The sequence below is a fragment of the Melanerpes formicivorus genome, unplaced genomic scaffold, assembly GCF_026170545.1.
Source record: "Melanerpes formicivorus ecotype bairdi unplaced genomic scaffold, bMelFor1.0.p_v2 SCAF_15, whole genome shotgun sequence".
NCBI lineage: Eukaryota > Metazoa > Chordata > Aves > Piciformes > Picidae > Melanerpes > Melanerpes formicivorus.
In genome coordinates, this window is record NW_027142367.1 from 6,481,497 (window position 1) to 6,499,186 (window position 17,690).

The 17,690-nt window shown below is 42.2% G+C and overlaps 1 protein-coding gene across 1 annotated transcript in view; it reads left to right on the forward strand.

Annotated features, from left to right (window-relative positions):
• The window catches only part of TEX10 (testis expressed 10), a 62,758-nt gene that overhangs the window by 36,691 nt on the left and 8,377 nt on the right, over window positions 1-17,690 (forward strand). Inside the window, exons 11-12 of the mRNA XM_068147521.1 lie at window positions 5,079-5,167; window positions 6,474-6,607. Of these exons, the coding sequence (XP_068003622.1) occupies window positions 5,079-5,167; window positions 6,474-6,607 (223 nt within the window). The remainder of the gene's footprint in view (window positions 1-5,078; window positions 5,168-6,473; window positions 6,608-17,690) is intronic.

Sequence of the window (17,690 nt, forward strand, 5' to 3'; positions counted from 1 at the left end):
AGTTGTGGCAGTGGAAGCAGCTTCCTGGAAGGTGAAGAGTTGGATTTTAGTTTCCTTGAACAGAAAATCCAAACTCTTGACTTAACGCTTCTTGAGTTCTGTAGTCCTTGCATTTATGGACAAAAGGGTGACAGCATCAGTGCCTCAGAAGAGCTGTGAATCTTGCTTGTGTTTTTCTTGGTTTACTTTAAAAATACTTGAAGAGTGGCCTCAGGATTTTGCGATTTATTACACTTCTCATTTTACTGCTCAACAACAAAGATGATAGCAAGCTTTGTTGAGAATTTTACTGTGCTTGGTAGGTGTGTTGCTGTCTGTGTTTTGGGAGTTGGAACAGTGTGTTTTACAGGAGGACAAGTGGAAGGATAATTTCTAAAACAACTGCAGCAAGGTTCATCAGAGTTACTCTATCAGAGACCTCTAAATTACCCAAAAGGTTCCTTATAACTACAGAAGTCAAAACCTATGCCTTAAACCTGAACCAGAAATCAATTGTTAGTTTGAGTCAGGAAGCAAAAAGGTTAATGATCTGTAGCTGAGCAGTAACCGCTTGTGCACAAACTGCAGCTGGATTATGTTGCAGCTGGGTGATACAACCCAACCTGAAAAGATCAACAGTGTGAGCAGAAGTCGGTCTGGAGTTAAAAGAAACTGTATCCACAAGTGATAACAGGAATGCATTGCACAGTTGCCGTGACGGAGAGATAGTAGCTGTGCTAATGGCAAGAGGAACAGTGATTTTTAAGTTAATTAGATTCAGCTTTTCTTTTAATACCATTTGGCATACAGAGCAGGTTACCTAAAAGTGCAACACTAAACCTCAGCAGAGGTTATGATGGAGAGCAAGTAACCTTATGGAAATTACAACTTGTAATTCATCATAGTTAATACGGATTTGGACTAGCTGACAGAAGAGGTCTCTCACATGCAATTTGGTAACAGGTTCCCATTGTCAGTAAAAATTTATTCAAAAAGGGGAGTTTATAATAAGAGGCACTTTACCTAGATGATTACCTCTCTTCCACCTATAACTCATATATTTTATTTTTTTTTAGTTAAACGTCTATCTTGTAATTTATAAGCATCATGGAAACATTTTAAAGGTGCACGTAGTTCTTAGTTATCCATTGTAGTCTGAATATATTGAACTAAGGGTTTTTTTTGGAGCTATTTATAATGCATTTGTAGTACATCCGTTCTAGAACTACATTTCTTTTGTTCTGTGTTGTTTACTTTTGATTTCTTTTAATGTGAACCTTAGAACTGATCCACTTTACGTTATGGCTGTTTGGGTTCTAAGGTAACTGAAGCCTTGACAGCTGGTTAGAGTTGTATTTAAACTTCTCCTATGCTGTAATGCTGTTCCATTTGCAGTGTTAGAAAGGCATTGATCTTGGCCTTAAATTGTTATGTATGTGAGATCCCAACCTAGTCTTTGATTACCAGATCTTCTGTTATTCTTCCATCACACTTTTTGTATTGAGCCAGTCATGCTCACTGGCGGAGTGATTACATAATGTTATGCTTTGTCCCTGTTGCTTCAGTAGAAGGTTCCCTGTTTGGTCTATTGCATTATCTCCCACTTGGAAAACAAAGTATCACAGTATATTAGAGGTTGGAAGGGACCTCAAGAGACTGAGTCCAACCCCCCTGGCAAAGCAGGGTCACTAAGGGTAGTCTGCACAGGAATGCATCCAGGTGGGTTTTGAAAGTCAGATTCCCTCTGCCCATGGAATTTTCTGTGGTGCACAAATATCTTCACTGTAGCAGGTGAGGAGGTGGTGGGTTTTTTTTCCAGCTTGCAAATAAGGAACTTGAGGGAAGAGAAAGTTACAGACAGAAGTACATGAAAATACCTCCTGACTTGAGGAATTCAGCAGGAAACGTTTGTGTGCTGATTTTTTTCAGAATATTTAGCATTTACTCTCTTGAAAGCAGAGGACTGGCTCTGGTTGCACTGTAAGTGCAGGTGGTGCAATAGAGATCAGACAGATCTCTCTGCTGCTCTTTAAGATGGAGTTGTATGGCTCCACAGCTGTTAGTGGCCTTTCAGTCTTTCTCGTGCTGTTGAGCTGTTGCTGGACTGGTAGTAACTAGCAGACAGAAGGGATGAGGGAAGCCTCTACTATGAATGTGGGTTTTTTCTAATCTAAAAGTAAATTTAATTCCCTTTATGATGACACTTTGAGAAATGTGTTGCTACTAACTTGCTGTCTTCCAACTTGAAAAAGTCTTTAGCATCTCACAGAAAACTCTGATACAAATAGGAGGGTGACTCAGTATAGTGCCTACACCCTATTGTTTAGCTGAATTTCTGTGCTAAGCATCTCTTCTGCTATTTTTAACTATCTCATGCCAAACTGAAGATTGTAGGCAGCATTCTCTGTTACTTTCTAAACTGAGTGCTAGATAGTTTTTAACCTCAATGTGCTTTTAACATGGAGGCTTCTTTTATGTATGTAATAAATTTAACTTTAAAAGAAGTCAACTGCAACTGCATTTTGGGATCTTACTTCTACATGCATGTGTCTCAGTGTAGCCTTGCTTAAAGATAAGTCTTAAAACCATTTAATACCTCTGTCAAGTTTTGTCATACCCTGCCTCCATGTTCCCAGGGCAGAACAGCAGTAATTCTGTCTGCTTCCTCTTGTGTCTACACTGATGGAACTTCACTTGGCATGCTGTTAGGATACATAAAAGACTTGTCCTGTTTTGTGAGTGTGCAATCAAATGTGGATAGACAAACTGCTCAAGAGTTTGAAAAATTCCAAGGCAGTAAGCTCCAGAATAATTTTTCTTGTCCAGGTATGTTCTAAGCCTGTTGTTAGCCAGCAGTGAATCTTGAGTTTTTGTTCAGTCTCATCCGGAATCAGTGTAAAATTCTCATGTCTGCTGATTCTGTTATGAGGAATTTGACACATCTGCTGTTTCCTGGAAAAATATTTTAAACCATATTCTGGCTAACTTTGTCATGCAAGTACCTACTCCCTTAATCTGTGCTGACTGGAAATTCTTTCCATGCTTCCTGTCTTCCTGCCAGAGATTTTATTGTGTTTTCCCAACTCCCTTTGTAGCTTCTCATCTGACCTTTTCCAATCTCCTGCGTGCCCACCACTTTGCTCAGTGATTACATCACAGTTTGAACTTGTCCAGTAAGACCTACATTCTCTGTAATCTCTCTTCATTCTCACCAATGCTTATTTTTATACAATGAGTGACTCCAAATCTGATTCAGGGTCCCTCTGTATTGGATTCAAGCAACTTCTTCCCCTTTGTTGAAGAAGACATGGGTTTAATTGTCTCTTTTGGTATATGGATCGAATTCTTGTGTGAATTCTTATACAGAACCTTTGGGAAAATAGGTTGCAAGACCTCTTGTTGATATAGTTGAGTATGTATGAAAACTCTTTTGATGCTGTAATGAGTCAGATGTGGATCTTCTTGGAAAAAGGGAAGAAATGATCCTTTTTCTTGGGAGAAGGCTGCTAGCCATGGCCAAGGGTTTGTCTCATTGTTGGCAGCCAAGTGTCCAGCCTTATGACTGACAGACTACAGGTCAAAAAAAAAAAGGAGGATGCAGCTCAGGCCTCAGAGGAGGACCAAAGGTCTCCTAGGGACTAGGGACCATGCAGAGCTACCTGCACAGAAGAGTCACTAGATTACTTGAAATATGCCTGTAAAATAAGGCTGTACCATTAAGGCTAGGATGTGAAGTGGGAACTTTATTTAATAAAGCCTTTCCCTGTTCTCTCTCACCTAGCTGTGATTCTCTCTCTTTTTTCCCCCCCCCTAGAGTTAATTATCTTACATAGTAGTCTAATTAAATTCTTTTTTATTAAGAAATTCTGTAATTATTGTTTTTCTTTTTGAGTAACTCCAGGCACATGCATAATCTAGCTGTCATTTTTATGGATGCTGAAGTACCATGGATGTATTTTCATGGGATGGCAAAATGTATATTTCTGGCACAAAGGTATACCAAACTCGATGTCTTTGCTCCCAAATCATGGAGCGTTAAAAAAATGCCTGAAAAGCAAGCTAGCCAGAATTTTGTTACCCAGGAGCCTAAGCCATTTTGGCTCTTAGCAGAAAGAAATTAGGGGAAAAAAAAAAAGCAGCAATCTGAGGCAGATAGTTGGCTTCAAAATTGGCATTCAGAAGCTCTGAAATTTCACAGGATTGGAAGAGCAGAAAGCAGCAATCTCTTACGGCAAAGATCCGTAGTCTGCAGTGCGAGTGCCAAGAGCAGCAAGTAAATTGAAATAACTGCATTTTGCACACTGGGATGTGGCTTTGAGCAGCAGCCTCCTGGGGAAAGCGTGTGAGGTGTGCTTGCTCCCTGCTCCTCCCATTCTCCTGGTTCTGCACCAATACACGGGCAAGACCTTGCCCTTAGTTAGGCGATCGGCGGTGCCTGTTTGCTCGAGTTTCCACAAGCACACGTAGCTTCTAATTTGAGAAACAGAAGTAGGCTGGTGCTCCACTTTCTTACAGATTGCCCCTAAAAAGGGAAGTGTCAGGCATCTTTGATAAGGAGTTGGCTCCTGTCTTTGCATATTGCTCCTCTTTGTGTTCCAAATCTCAAACAAGTTTTTAATTTAGTGCTGTGTTTAATAGCTTTAGCTGCTCTAAAATAGATGCTGAGACTGCTTTTAAATGGGATCTATTGTTCATATAAAGAGCTGTGTTCAAAGTAGTAGATGTAACAAAAAATACAGCCCAGCTTGGTAATATGATGACTTCTACCAAATAAGGGGAAGAGAACTAATTGACTGTATGTTGGCTGTTGTCACTATATTAAAGGTTATACTGGTATTTATGAAAAGTTGCTATCTCAGTAATTTAATCAACTTAACCACCTAAGCCCGTGTAGGGCTGCAAAGTTCAGTATTACTTGTCTTGAAAAGAGCAGGTCCTGGGTTTGAAGCTATTTAAACTGCTATTCTAGCAACAGCAGTTGGAAACAGGAATGCTAAAATTAACAATTTAGTCATGCTAATTTCTTGTATTGTGCAGGTAGGTTGTGAATTCTTAATTACATGGTTTTTAATAAACTATCTGCTATTGGTTTTGTGTAGATCATCCTTTGCAGGCTGGAAGTGCCAAGTGCAGGATAATTCAGTGAATGATGTGGACTATTTCAGCTTCTTGTTTTCAACCCTTATAGGTAATCCATGTGAATGTCATAATTCAGAATTATTACAATGAAATTTGTTTTGATAGTCAATTACTGGATTTAATTTAGAATAAATGGTGTAGTAAGTACTTCCTGAGAGTGATTATAATCTTGTTAAATGCTTTTGGTATGAGAGACCCTTTTTTTTTCCCCTCTTGATCTTATTTTTGACACCTTATTTTTCACTTTGCCATTTGGGCTGGATATTTGCATACTTCTCATGCTTCTAGCAGCTTTCTTTGGAATGAGGAAAAACCTACATTTGGCATATGACACGGACAAAATTTTGGGTTTTTTCCCCCCTCTGGATTAAATGCCTTTTATTGGCTCATAATAATATAAACTAGTGCCTCTGGGACTTCCTGTGGATATGCTTATGCTATTGAAAACATTCCATCAGAATAAAGTAATCAAAGTTTTTTTGAACTGAGCTGCCCAGAGTCAGCACGTGAGCAGAAGTACTTGTACTACTTATAGTCTTATTGATATATAAACCCAGTTGTATTCGGTGGTGGAGCAGCTTTGGGACGTTACACTGGCTAAAATGGCATAGGACTGACTGGGAAATGCCTTCCAGTAACTTGTCCTGTGTATTTTCTTCATCACCTCAGTTGCTTGTAATATTCAACTACTTTGCTTTCAAAAATGACCTTTTTTTCCTGAAACAATGAAGAGGAAGCTGTATTAATAACTAAGAAAGCAAAAGCAGAACCAAAAATCACTGTTTTGGAGCAGTCATTCTGTTGTACTAAAACATCCAATACCTGGCTAGAAATAATTATCCAAACCATTTATAATTTTTTTTGTTTGTTTTTAACCCTGAGGTCAAACACTGTAACCAGTGTTACTGTGAACACAATAGTGAACTGTCTGGCATTATACCTGGGATTTTAAAAATCCTTTTTGAAGATACCTATACATTGAAAATGCAGCACAACATTGGCTTCTCACAGGGTTTCTTTCCATTCTATTGTTGTTTGAATGGGTATGGCTTTGTTTTGTGTTTTTTGGGTTGGGGGTTTTGGTGGTGGTGGTTTTTGGTGTGGGGGTGGTGGTGTGGTGTGTGTTGTGGGGTTTTTTGTTGTTTGGTGGGTTTATTTTCCATCCCCCCCCCTCCGAAGTCAGATGTGCTTTGATATTTTGGTGTGCTTAATTTAAAATAGCCAGTAAGAGTTTTTTTTATCAAAGAATGTTATGCAGATGTAATTTAAAAGACAGGTTTTGTCAGTGATGCTGCTGAAGTAGAACAGTGCTTGACTTGCTTTGTGATTCTGTTGTACTGCTTCTTTTTCTCTAGGGTTTTCCAGAGAGGAGTTGACTAGTCTCCAGGGCATTAGAGGAAAACCACACATTAGCCAGACACAGCTTTCACCTGTCCGTCTTTACCTAACTGATCTGGACCAGTTTTTACACCACTGGGCTGTGACAGAGGTAATACATCAACACTAATTCTAAATGACAGCATACAAACTCCGAGTGCTCTCCATCCCTTTTCCACAGATGCCTAAATCTTGTTCTGAGTTCAGCTGAAAAAAGAATGAAAAATATAGTAGCTGTCAAACAGCCAGTGTTTTTCTGCAGCCATCAGAGAATATTTTGAAGCAAGCTGCTTTAAAAGGTGAATGTTTGGATGTGTAGTATGCAAAACAATACTCCTGGAAAAAATGGGTAGAGGTCTTGGTGGAAAATCCCTAAACACTATTAAGACCAGCAGTGTGTTTTGGCTTGCAAAATCAAATTAACCCCAAAAATACTAATTATGGAGTTGTTTTTGAGGCTAAATCCCACTGTCAATTAAGAAGCACTTGCATTATCTGAGATTTTAACTTGGAAATAATATTAAGTTGGCAATGGTGATTGTTTAGAATAACTTCTGATGTTTAATTAATCAAAATATTCTGGGGTTAGAAACTTCACTGAATTCAGTTCCTGTTTGCAAGGTTGTGAGAGCTGAAATCTTGATTTATTGATCTGAGCCATCAGGTTTTATTCAGAACAGGTACATTAGTGTTCATTCTGGCTCAACTCTCTCACTTAGCTCAACAGAAACCACTTTAAGGTCTGAAATCATGTTTTAATGACATGCCAGTTTGACAGTATTTGTGAAATTTGTCATGATTACAGCTGAGTGTAACAGGGGTTTTTAGTTGTATGGTCTCTTCTGAGTTTTCATGGCAGTCTTTCTGGTTCAAGAAAGCAGTATAGTAGATTTTTCTCTTCTAATTTGTAAAGTTCAAGTGATAATCTACTGAAACTAAGGGTAGTCCCAAGACATACACTGAACACAGGCTGTTACTTGTTGAAAATTATTTTGAGCAAAGTTGGTTGTTTGGTACCATGACTGGAAACCATCTTCATATGTCCTGCTTTCAGTCAGCCTGTGAAGTAGCTGAACTTTCTAATTTCTTCTGCTTTGTCTCTTCTGGGCAGCAATGAAGCATTTTCTCACCAAAACTCCTTCATCCAGTATTGGGAAAACTAGAATGCTCTTTCTGCCTGTCCTGTACAGTACTGGTCCTCTGCGAATGCAGCAGAGGGGTTACTTGTTCCTCAAAGAATTGGCACGGTTTCATACAGTACCTGAAGGATTTATATATCCCTTACTTGTTTCTGAAAATGCCAATTTTTGTGTTGTCTCCTTCTCTTCCTCTGTTTGCTGCTCTTCCACAAATCTGGCAAAGTTTTCTGGGAAGCTACACAATAGGACTATTTCCACCTGGGGACAGCAAAGTGTTCTGATTGTTTGTGCCTTTGGTTCCTGTTTGCAAGTTTGATTTACTTCTACCACAGTCTTTTCAGTGTTTTGGTGCTATCAAGGAAAGTTGTTATTTTCAGAAACTTGAGACTTGTCTTTTTGTCCTTTTTTTTTTTTTAAGTGTCTTTTCTTGGGAAAGATGCTCTTTCAGATTCTCAGAAGTGAATGGCAGTCATTAAGTAGAGAGTTGGAAATTCCTGGGTAGTAATGAGAGAGAACTGGACATCCTATGTAGCACTGCACTTCTGCAGTTGTCAGCTTGAAGTCTTTTTCTTAATTTTTTTTCTGGAGACCTAAGTTGTGAAAAAGAATAGGAACAAAAGTTTCACACATCAAAAATGTGTGAAGAACAATGAGAATTGTAGACCCACCTGATTTTATGGACTCTTAACCAAAGGGAGTTCTGAACTGCTGCTTACACCTCTTAAGCTTGTTAATAAGGAAAAGCCTCCACTCTCATTCTCATTTTTATGATTGTGGAAAGTTTCTAGCAAGCTGGGTTGTATCAGATACACCTCAGATGTGGTTAGGAATAGTCAGTAAGGATTTATGAAGGATAAATGATGCTCAACCTACCTGTTAGCTTCTGCAAGAAGCTGACTAGCTTGGTGGATGATGAGAGAGCAGTTCATCTTGACTGAGTATGGGTTTTGATGCTGTATCCCATAACATCCTTGTCACATACTAACAGAGAATGGCTTAGATACATAGGCAGAGGGGTGGACTGAAACTGCTTGAGAGGCCAGGCCAAAGGGTTGTGATCAGTGAATACAAAGTCCAGTTGGAGGGAAGTCACCAGTGGTGCACCCCAGGGATCAGTACTGGGGACAGTAATTTCTAGTGTTTATTAATGACCTGAACAGTGAGACCTGAGTGCACCCTCAGCAAGTTTGCAGATGGCACAAAACTGGTGGCAGATCAGACAGTTGTGCTGCTTTTCAAAGGGATGTGGACAGGCTGGTGAACCTGGTCAGAGAGGAGCTTCATGAAGTTCAGTAAAGCAAAAATGCACATTCCAACCCCACGACAACCAGGAAGAGAAGGATCAGCAGGGACAGTAGGGCACAAGTTAAAACATGACGCTCCATGTAAACACAAGAGAATATTGTCACAGTGAAGGTGATGGAGACAATGGAATAAATGGCCTGGGTATGTTATGATTCCTATCCATGGACATGCTGAACCAGGCTGGGTAACCAGCTCAAGCTGACCTGGTTTGAGCAGGAGCATTGAACTAGAAGCCAAGAGGGTGCCTTCCAACTTGAGTGATTCTTTGAAAATTTCTCCTCTTGAAAAAACAGAACTTCAGTTTCAGCATTATTTGGGGGGGTTAGGGCATAATGAGATTCCCAGGATGCAGAGGTTTTTTTATTACTGTTATTTGGTAGGTTGTTGCACTTAGATGTGATTTGCAAGTCAAACTATTCCGGTTAAGTGCTTGCCAGAAGGACTGATGTGCAGTGCTGAGGCTTCTGTTGGGGTTTTTTGGGAGTGATTTCTTCCCTCTGCCCCAGAGTTTATGGACAGAAATATAGGGCTACCTCTTCAGTAGCTTTCTTTTCTACTAGAGAAGAATTAAGGTATTCTTTCCTCTTGCCTCTGATCTGGTGATAATGGTTTCTGGGACATGGAGTGTTCCAAATCTCTTTGTTTTTACAAAAAAAGAAGAGGTAAGCATTAAGACAACCATTTCCTTTTATGAATTACAGGATTCCCTTTGTTTTTCACTTGGCTAGTTTTGATTTCAGATGCAGTTATAATATGCTAGGTGATACGTAAACAGAGCTACACTGAAGTTACCACTTAAACATATTAAAAATTGGATGTTATGCTTTTAGCTGAGTGCCTTTTCTGTGTTTAAATATCTAATACGGTGCTGTGATCACTAAGTTCCAGGGATTTTTCTCTTTTTGTTGAGTAACATTCTTCAGCTGTAAACATGTTGACCCATATTCTGTTTGTAAATAAAATACTTTGGGGGCTGTATTCCATAAAACCTTTAGGATTTTTGGAGACTGGACTATGGAAAAAAAAATGCAGGAGGGAGAAGGGGCATGCACAAAAAAATCTTGGCTTGGAAAAAAGCTTTCAGTTCAAGATATGCCAGAAGTTGCACAGGAACACGTTTTTTGTAGAGCAAGTAGATTCCACCAGGTATTGAACAAGCTGCTCTGCTCTCAAAAGAAAGCAAAACAAACAGCAACACAAAAACCCCCTGAATCCCAGAGCTGCAGCCTCTGGGGAGAAGACCGCCAGAAAATCACGAGGCTCTTCTAGGATGCCTGGAAAGGCAGTGAAATACCGTGGTTCTGTGTGCATTGAGTTTGAGGGAGGTGAGTTTACAGACTGCTTTCTCCAAGTGGCTATATAGTTCAAGGTGTGATCCAATTTTGGACTCAAAATATTTTTAATTGTGACAAAGTTGTTTTATTTAAATGAAGTAGTGTTGTAGGAAATAATAAACCCCAGCTTGACTTAGTCATGCTTTTGGTAGAATTGAGTAGAGCAGCACAGCTGCTGAATGCTGAGTCCTTCATGCTTTCCTTTGCTGGATAAGGAAGTTTGTGTGATGCTCTAGTGTGAAGCAAAATATTTGCAGTAATTTAAATACCTAGCGAGTGAGAACAGCCCTCTGTTGGCTGTGGACCAGGCAGTGTTCAGGCCTCTCCTCTGAGAATTGCTCATTTAAAAGAGTCCTCATTGTGTAGCTTTAATTCTTGAGTTTCTTCATAACAGCACAGCATTTTATTGTGGATGAAAACAAGTAAGGAGCTGATGGAATTAGGATTTGACAGCCTGCTCTCCTATTAATAAATGAGACTAGTGATCATGTTGTTAGTATTACTTTATCCATCTCCCTCTTTTGTCCCTTCCATTGCTAGTTTTGCCTAAAGCATTGCCTAGGTTTTGGCTCTCTGATAATTCAGCCTAAGGAAATACTGGCTGCCCATAAGTTTTGTGAAAATCAGCAAGTGGAAGAGAAAAAAACTAGATTGGTGCTGTAGGTTAGGAATTAACTGTTCAGCCACAGAGAGAAATTCCTTCAGAGTACTAGATAGCCCCAAGGGGAGGGCAGAGGATATTGTAATTTATTTCCTGTCTCTCCCTATATAAGGAGCACTTTCCAGTCGCCTGAAGGGAGGTTGTAGCCAGGTGGGGGCTGGTCTCTTTTCCCATGCAACCTGTGACAGAAGGAGAGGACACAGTCTCAAGCTGTGCCAGGGGAGGTTTAGGCTGGATGTTAGGAAGAAGCTCTTCACAGAGAGAGTGATTGGCCATTGGAATGGGCTGCCCAGGGAGGTGGTGGAGTCACCATCACTGGAGGTGTTTAGGAAGAGACTGGATGGGGTGCTTGGTGCCATGGTTTAGTTGATTACATAGGTGATAGGTTGGACTCTATGATCTCAAAGGTCTTTTCCAACCTGGTTTGTTCGATTCTATTCTGGGTGTGGGGCTGCTGCTTTTGCTTTTGGCCACATGAGAGCGAGGCCTGGCTGGCAGAAATCTCTTTCTGTGTGGATGAGGCCTGCTCTGGCCCTATCTTGGGGGGGCTGGGGAGACAGGAGGGAGCAGTGAGGCCTGGCATGAGGGAGGTTTGGCTGTCTGGGGGGATATTTTTGGTATGTCATTGAGGCCTAGCAGAGGCCTGGCTTGGGGCTGAGCCAGGGCCGATTCTGAGGATGTGCAGATACGTCCTTTTGCCTTGGTACCTTTTGTAAATAGTATTTCTGTTTAACCTCCAGTCCTCTGTGTTTGTTTACTCCTTTAGTGTAAATTCATTCTGTCCTCAGTCTGGAGCTGTTTCAGCTCTAAACCAAGACAATTGGCACAAGGCAGCTTGTAACTCGGTTTCTGCACTCTGTGTGGCAGCAGCCCTCTGGCCAGCCGGTGTGGGCATCACTGCACCAGGCTCAGCAGGTGCTGCCCCTTGTTCCATGGGGGTGCCGGGGGTTGTGAGGCAGGAGCAGCTGGGGTTATGGCGCTGAAGAAATGGAAAGGCAAGGGTCCCAGGTGTGAATCTGTAGGAGGCCCCAGCTTGTTCATAGAATCAACCAGGTTGGAAAAGACCTCAGAGATCATCAAGTCCAACCTGTTATCTATCCCTTAAACCTCCTGACAACTAAACCATGGCTCCAAGTGCCACATCCAAGCCTTTTTTGAACACCTCCAGGGATGGGGACTCCAACACCTCCCTGGGCATCACATTCCACTGGCCAATTACTCTTTCTGGGAAGAACTTTCTCCTCACCTCAACCCTAAACTTCCCCTGGCACAGCTTGAGACTGTGTCCTCTTGTTCTGGTGCTGGAGGCCTGAGAGAAGAGACCAATCCCCACCTGGCAAAAACCTCCCTTCAGATAGTTGTAGACAGCAATAAGGTCTCCCATGAGCCTCATCTTCTCCAGGCTAAACAATCCCAGCTCCCTCAGCTTCTCCTCATAGGGCTTGTGCTCCAGACCTCTCCCCAGCCTCATTGCCCTTCTCTGGACATGTTCAAGTGTCTCGATATCCTTCTTAATCTGAGGGGCCCAGAACTGGACACAGGACTCAAGGAGTGGCCTAACCAGTGCTGAGCACAGGGCAGAATGACTTCCCTGCTGCTGCTGGCCACACTATTCCTAATGCAGGCCAGGATGCCATTGGCCTTCTTGGCCACCTGGGCACACTGCTGGTTCCTGTTCAGCTGCTGTCAACTAGTACCCCCAGGTCCCTGGCTGCTCTCCAGCCACTCTGACTCCAGCCTGTAGCACTGTGTGGGGTTGTTGTGGCCAAAGTGCAGGACCTGGCACTTGGACTTGTCCTGAAATCTTCCTGGCTGACCTGAAATCAATCTTCCATGACCGGGGAAGTGGTACAGACCCCACCTAAAAGTGCCAAGTCCTGAAGTGGAACAAGTGCCCTTGTTGGCTTTATTGTTCATTGTTGAACTTCGTTTTCAAATCCAGAAGGCAGCAGCCCCAGCTTTCTGGCGCTCGCTGGCTGTCCTGTGCAGCGCGTGCTGGGCATTCCGAGCGGTCAGGAACCACAGGAGGCCATCTGATGTGTAACGTATGCATGTCAGGTGCAGAGGAAGAGGTGTGCCTCTGGAGAGGGCAGGCAGTGTGAAGAAGAAGAGTAACTTGAGGTATTTCCAAATGGCAGTTTGGACTTGAGGAGTGCTGTATCCAGGGCACTTGGTAGCGTGGGGGCTAACGAATGGGTGAAAAGGCCAAACAAATGCACTTCTGATAGGAATTAATGCTGTTAAGTGGTTTACAACAAAAAACTGGCTTGAGATTGCTACTTTTTGTAACTTCATCTAGTGAGTGGTAACTGGTGTAGCAGAAATCTGAAGCTGTGTTGATTTTTTTTGTGTGGAAGCTTTTAGGTAAATGGTGATTATTTTTATTTTATCCACTTAAGGAGCAGTGCTTTAAAAATATTTTCCCTTTAAAGGCTATTTTGTATAGCTGTAAAGTTCAACCTTCATGTCTTGTCTAAAAGATATGTTAAATGTGGGAATCTTGGTTCCTGTTCTGGAGTGAATTCTGCCTTCCTACAGCCAATTACAGCCAAGATCAGACCCTTGTAGCTGAAATAAATGGGGCTCCAGAACGAATGGTTGCAGCCTTAGGGGAGAGGCTCCAGTCTTTGCTCATTTTAACTGTGCCTATAGTGTGTGTCGGTAATTTTGTTCACTGCTCTGTAATTGAATTGCTCTGCCAGTATCAAATGAAACAGTGCCAACAGAAATGAACAATTTAACAAGGTAACCATGTATACATGATAATTTCTGTTGTAATATTTGATATTTGTGACACTTGAACGTTTGGGAGGGGGGAAAGCAAATGATAATTTGAAGGTTCTGCTTGAAGTCAAGATTCTAGAGGGATATTGAACACATAGCAGACTTGAAATAAAATACTCAGCAAAATGTTTAAGAGCAAACCCATGGGAAGGTCAGCTGCTTTTAAAAGCAGTCCTGAATCCTTATATACTCAAGTGTGTCAAAACCAGAGAGTTCTTATAAGTGAAACAGGAGGGGAAGGCTGTACCTGAGCTGACAGACTATGAAGAATTCTGATAAGTCAATGAAGATAGCAAGTCTTAATGAATGCTAATTAAAAGTTCTGTGAGATGTTTGTTTCAAGAAGCAAAAGCTGGTATTGCAGCAGTGTAGCTTAGCTTAAGGCAGAGATGAACATTGTAAAGAAAACCTCTAAATTTTTGAAATGCAGATTTTGAGTTGAAGTTCCTGTAAGATTTCAACTCGTCATGTTCATGGAGCTTTCCAGGTTAGAGTTACGCCGGGGAGAAAGGGCAGTTGAGGGTAAATAGTGTCCCTTCTGAACTAGAACTATGCTCTGCTTTTTATCATCTTTAAGGAGGAAAAAAAATACTCTGTATAATCCTGATGGTGCTTTGTAAAGCTACATCCTGTTCGAATTTAATTGTTTAGACATGAAAATGATGTTGGGTTTTGGAGTATTTGTCTTGACAAGTAATGCAAATCCCAAAGAAATAAAAAGAACTCATATAGATTAAATGATACCTTCTGATATGAGTAAAGCTCTTTTTCAGAGGGCTCTTCCATAATTTTAAGACATAAAGCATAAAAACCAAATCCAACAAAAACACGCAGCAGCAACAACAACAAAAAACCAAAAACCGTAATAAAATGACCAAAACCTCCACCCAGACTACACTCCCTCCGCCCCAAAACCCAAACAAACAAAATCAGTAAAACCCAAACCTCAAAACGTGAAACCCCAAAACCTATCACACAGTATCACAGTATCACCAAGGTTGGAAGAGACCTCAAAGATCGAGTCCAACCTGTCACCACAGACCTCATGACTAGACCATGGCACCAAGTGCCATGTCCAATCTCCTCTTGAATGCCTCCAGGGATGGTGACTCCACCACCTCTCTGGGCAGCACATTCCAATGATGAACGACTCTCTCTGGGAAGAACTTTCTCCTCACCTCCAGCCTAAACGTCCCCTAGCACAGCTTGAGACTGTGTCCTCTTGTTCTGGTGCTGGTTGTCTGGGAGAAGAGACCAACCCCTTCCTGGCCACAACCACCCTTCAGGTAGTTGTAGAGAGCAATGAGGTCTCCCCTGAGCCTCCTCTTCTTCAGGCTAAACAATCCCAGCTCCCTCAGCCTCTCCTCATAGGGCTTGTGCTCAAGGCCTCTCCCCAGCCTCGTTGCCCTTCTCTGGACACGTTCAAGTGTCTTGATGCCCTTCCTAAACTGAGGGGCCCAGAACTGGACATAGGACTCGAGGTGTGGCCTAACCAGTGCAGAGTACAGGGGCACAATGACTTCCCTGCTGCTGCTGGCCACACTATTCCTAATGCAATCCAGGATGCCATTGGCCTTCTTGGCCACCTGGGCACACTGCTGGCTCATGTTTAGGCAGCTGTCAATCAGCACCCCCAGGTCCCTCTCCATTTGGGATCTCTCCAGCCACTCTGACCCCAGCCTGTAGCTCTGCATGGGGTTGCTGTGGCCAAAGTGCAGTACCTGGCACTTGAACTTGTTGAATGCCATCCCATTGGACTCTGCCCATCTGTCCAGCCGGTCAAGGTCCCTCTGCAGAGCCCTTCTGCCCTCTAACAGATCAACATCTGCTCCCAACTTGCTCTTCAGGCCAGTGCCCTGCTGTACCCACCTCATGTGCTTCCGGCATATCTTGTGACCTCTTACAGCCAGGAGTTACACGTTCCTGTTACCAGGACCTCTAAGAGTTAGGAAATGGGTGCTTTATCAAGATTTGGGACTCAATACACCTTTTAACCATTTGTAATTCTTAAACAATTTTCTCTATTCCTGTTTTGCTATGCTGAATGTAACATTAAGCCCTAGAGTGGTTTTTTTCCCCTCCTCTTCCAGCCTCTCAACAGTTTTATAATTTTGCAGGCTCTGTTCCTTCTTTTTGGCTTTTTCCTTTGTTTTTTGACCTAGGTTTGGTTCTGGTTTACTGTGTTTGTGTGGGGGTTTCATGGGAGGCTTGGGGGTTTGTGTGTTGTGTTTTTTCTGCTTTCTGGAGTCACTGAATCAGGAATACCTTTCACATCTGCCCCTGTGAGCTTAGCCAGGGCAGAGGAACAAAGATCTCTTGTTGCACGCAGCTTTCTCAACAACTCAGGGCACTGTTAATATTGCCCTGTCAAATCAGTTTATTTCAGAAGGAGAAGCAGCACCTGTCAAGGGAGCGCACTGTCTGATAAGCCAGGGTGCTTTGGGGGAAGCTGGCCAAGCTTCAGACGACAAGCTTCATTGCCTGCCCCATCACCTGAAAACTTCTCATTTTCTACGCTCTGCAGTAACATCTTTTACTGGATAGAGTCCTGCTCAGAACAGCCATTTCACAAGGGCTTGGGAATTGGCTGCAGAGCAGCCTGTTACATTTTAGTTACCAGTGTTTGAGGTGGATGTCAATGTGAACTGAAAAATATATTTTTTAAAGTTCACATTGGGATACAGTGTCTGGTGTGTGCCAGCTTTCTCTGTTAATGAAATCACTTTCCTTGCAGTCTGGCCTGTCTTTGGTCTGACTTTACAGAGCCAGCTCGCTGAAATCATAGAATCAGAGAATTGTCAGAGTGGGAAGGGACCTCAAGGTTCATCTAGTTCCATCCCCCTGCCATGGGCAGGAACACCTCACACTAAATCAGGTTGCTCAGAGCCACATCCAGCTTGGCCTTAAAAACTTCCAGGGATGAGGCTTCCACCACCTCCCTGGGCAACCTGTTCCAGTGTCTCGCCTCCTGGGGAAGAATTTCTTCCTAACATCCAATCTGAATCTACCCATTTCTTTTTTCCATTCCCCCTATTCTGTCACTACCTGACATCCTAAAAAGTCCCTCCCTAGCTTTCCTGTAGGCCCCCTTCAGATACTCAGAGCCTTCTCCTCTCCACACTGAATAGCCCCAACCCCATCCCATTATCTGTCCTGCTTGCTTGGTTCCAGTCTGTGCTCACACTCGTGCATGTCTTCAGAGGAAAGTGAGTAATTTTCCTTGAAAAAGAATACTTTGCAGCGTGGGTAAGCTTGAAATAATGTGCAGATTTCCCCTGGAGAGCTGCTGATGAAGTATTTCCCTTGAGGCTTTTCAAGTCAGTCTTCTATCACGTTATGGGAAGCCTCCTCAGTGCTTTTGGGTTTAATTTGTTGTTTCCCCCCATTTTTGCTGGCTACTGTTGGGAGTTTGTCTTTAGTCTGGCAGGCAAGGAGGCCCACACAGTGAAAATTTCCTGAGGCCCTGTTAGGGAACCTGCTGTTGTAGCTGTATGATGGGTAGTTGGGCTTGGCTGATCAATAAGGTCTGGTTTGAAAAACTGCCAGTGGATTAAGGAGCCTGTAGTATTTGCTGCAGAATGTTAACACATAATCTCTGTATTTAAGAGAATGCTTTTCTTTGGCTTAATTTAGGGAAGTGGACAGTCAAACAAAATAAAAAGGAAGCAAACAAAACCCCCAAACCCCTAAACCAAACCTGTTATAAAATACTCGTCTCAAAAAGCTATAGACCTCCTTTATAATCAGAAATTCTTGTTCTCTCCCCATACAGTTCAGTAATGCTCTGAAACAAAACTGCTCTGGCTTTGGTCCAAACCCAATCCACAAATGTGCCAAAAAATGTGATAAATGCTAATCAAACCTAAAATAATGAATCAGCTGTGACATTTTATTATGGAAATTAAGCAGCATGCAAACCCTTGCCTGAGGACAATAAATTGTCAGGAAAAATACTAATTTTCATGTGATAAT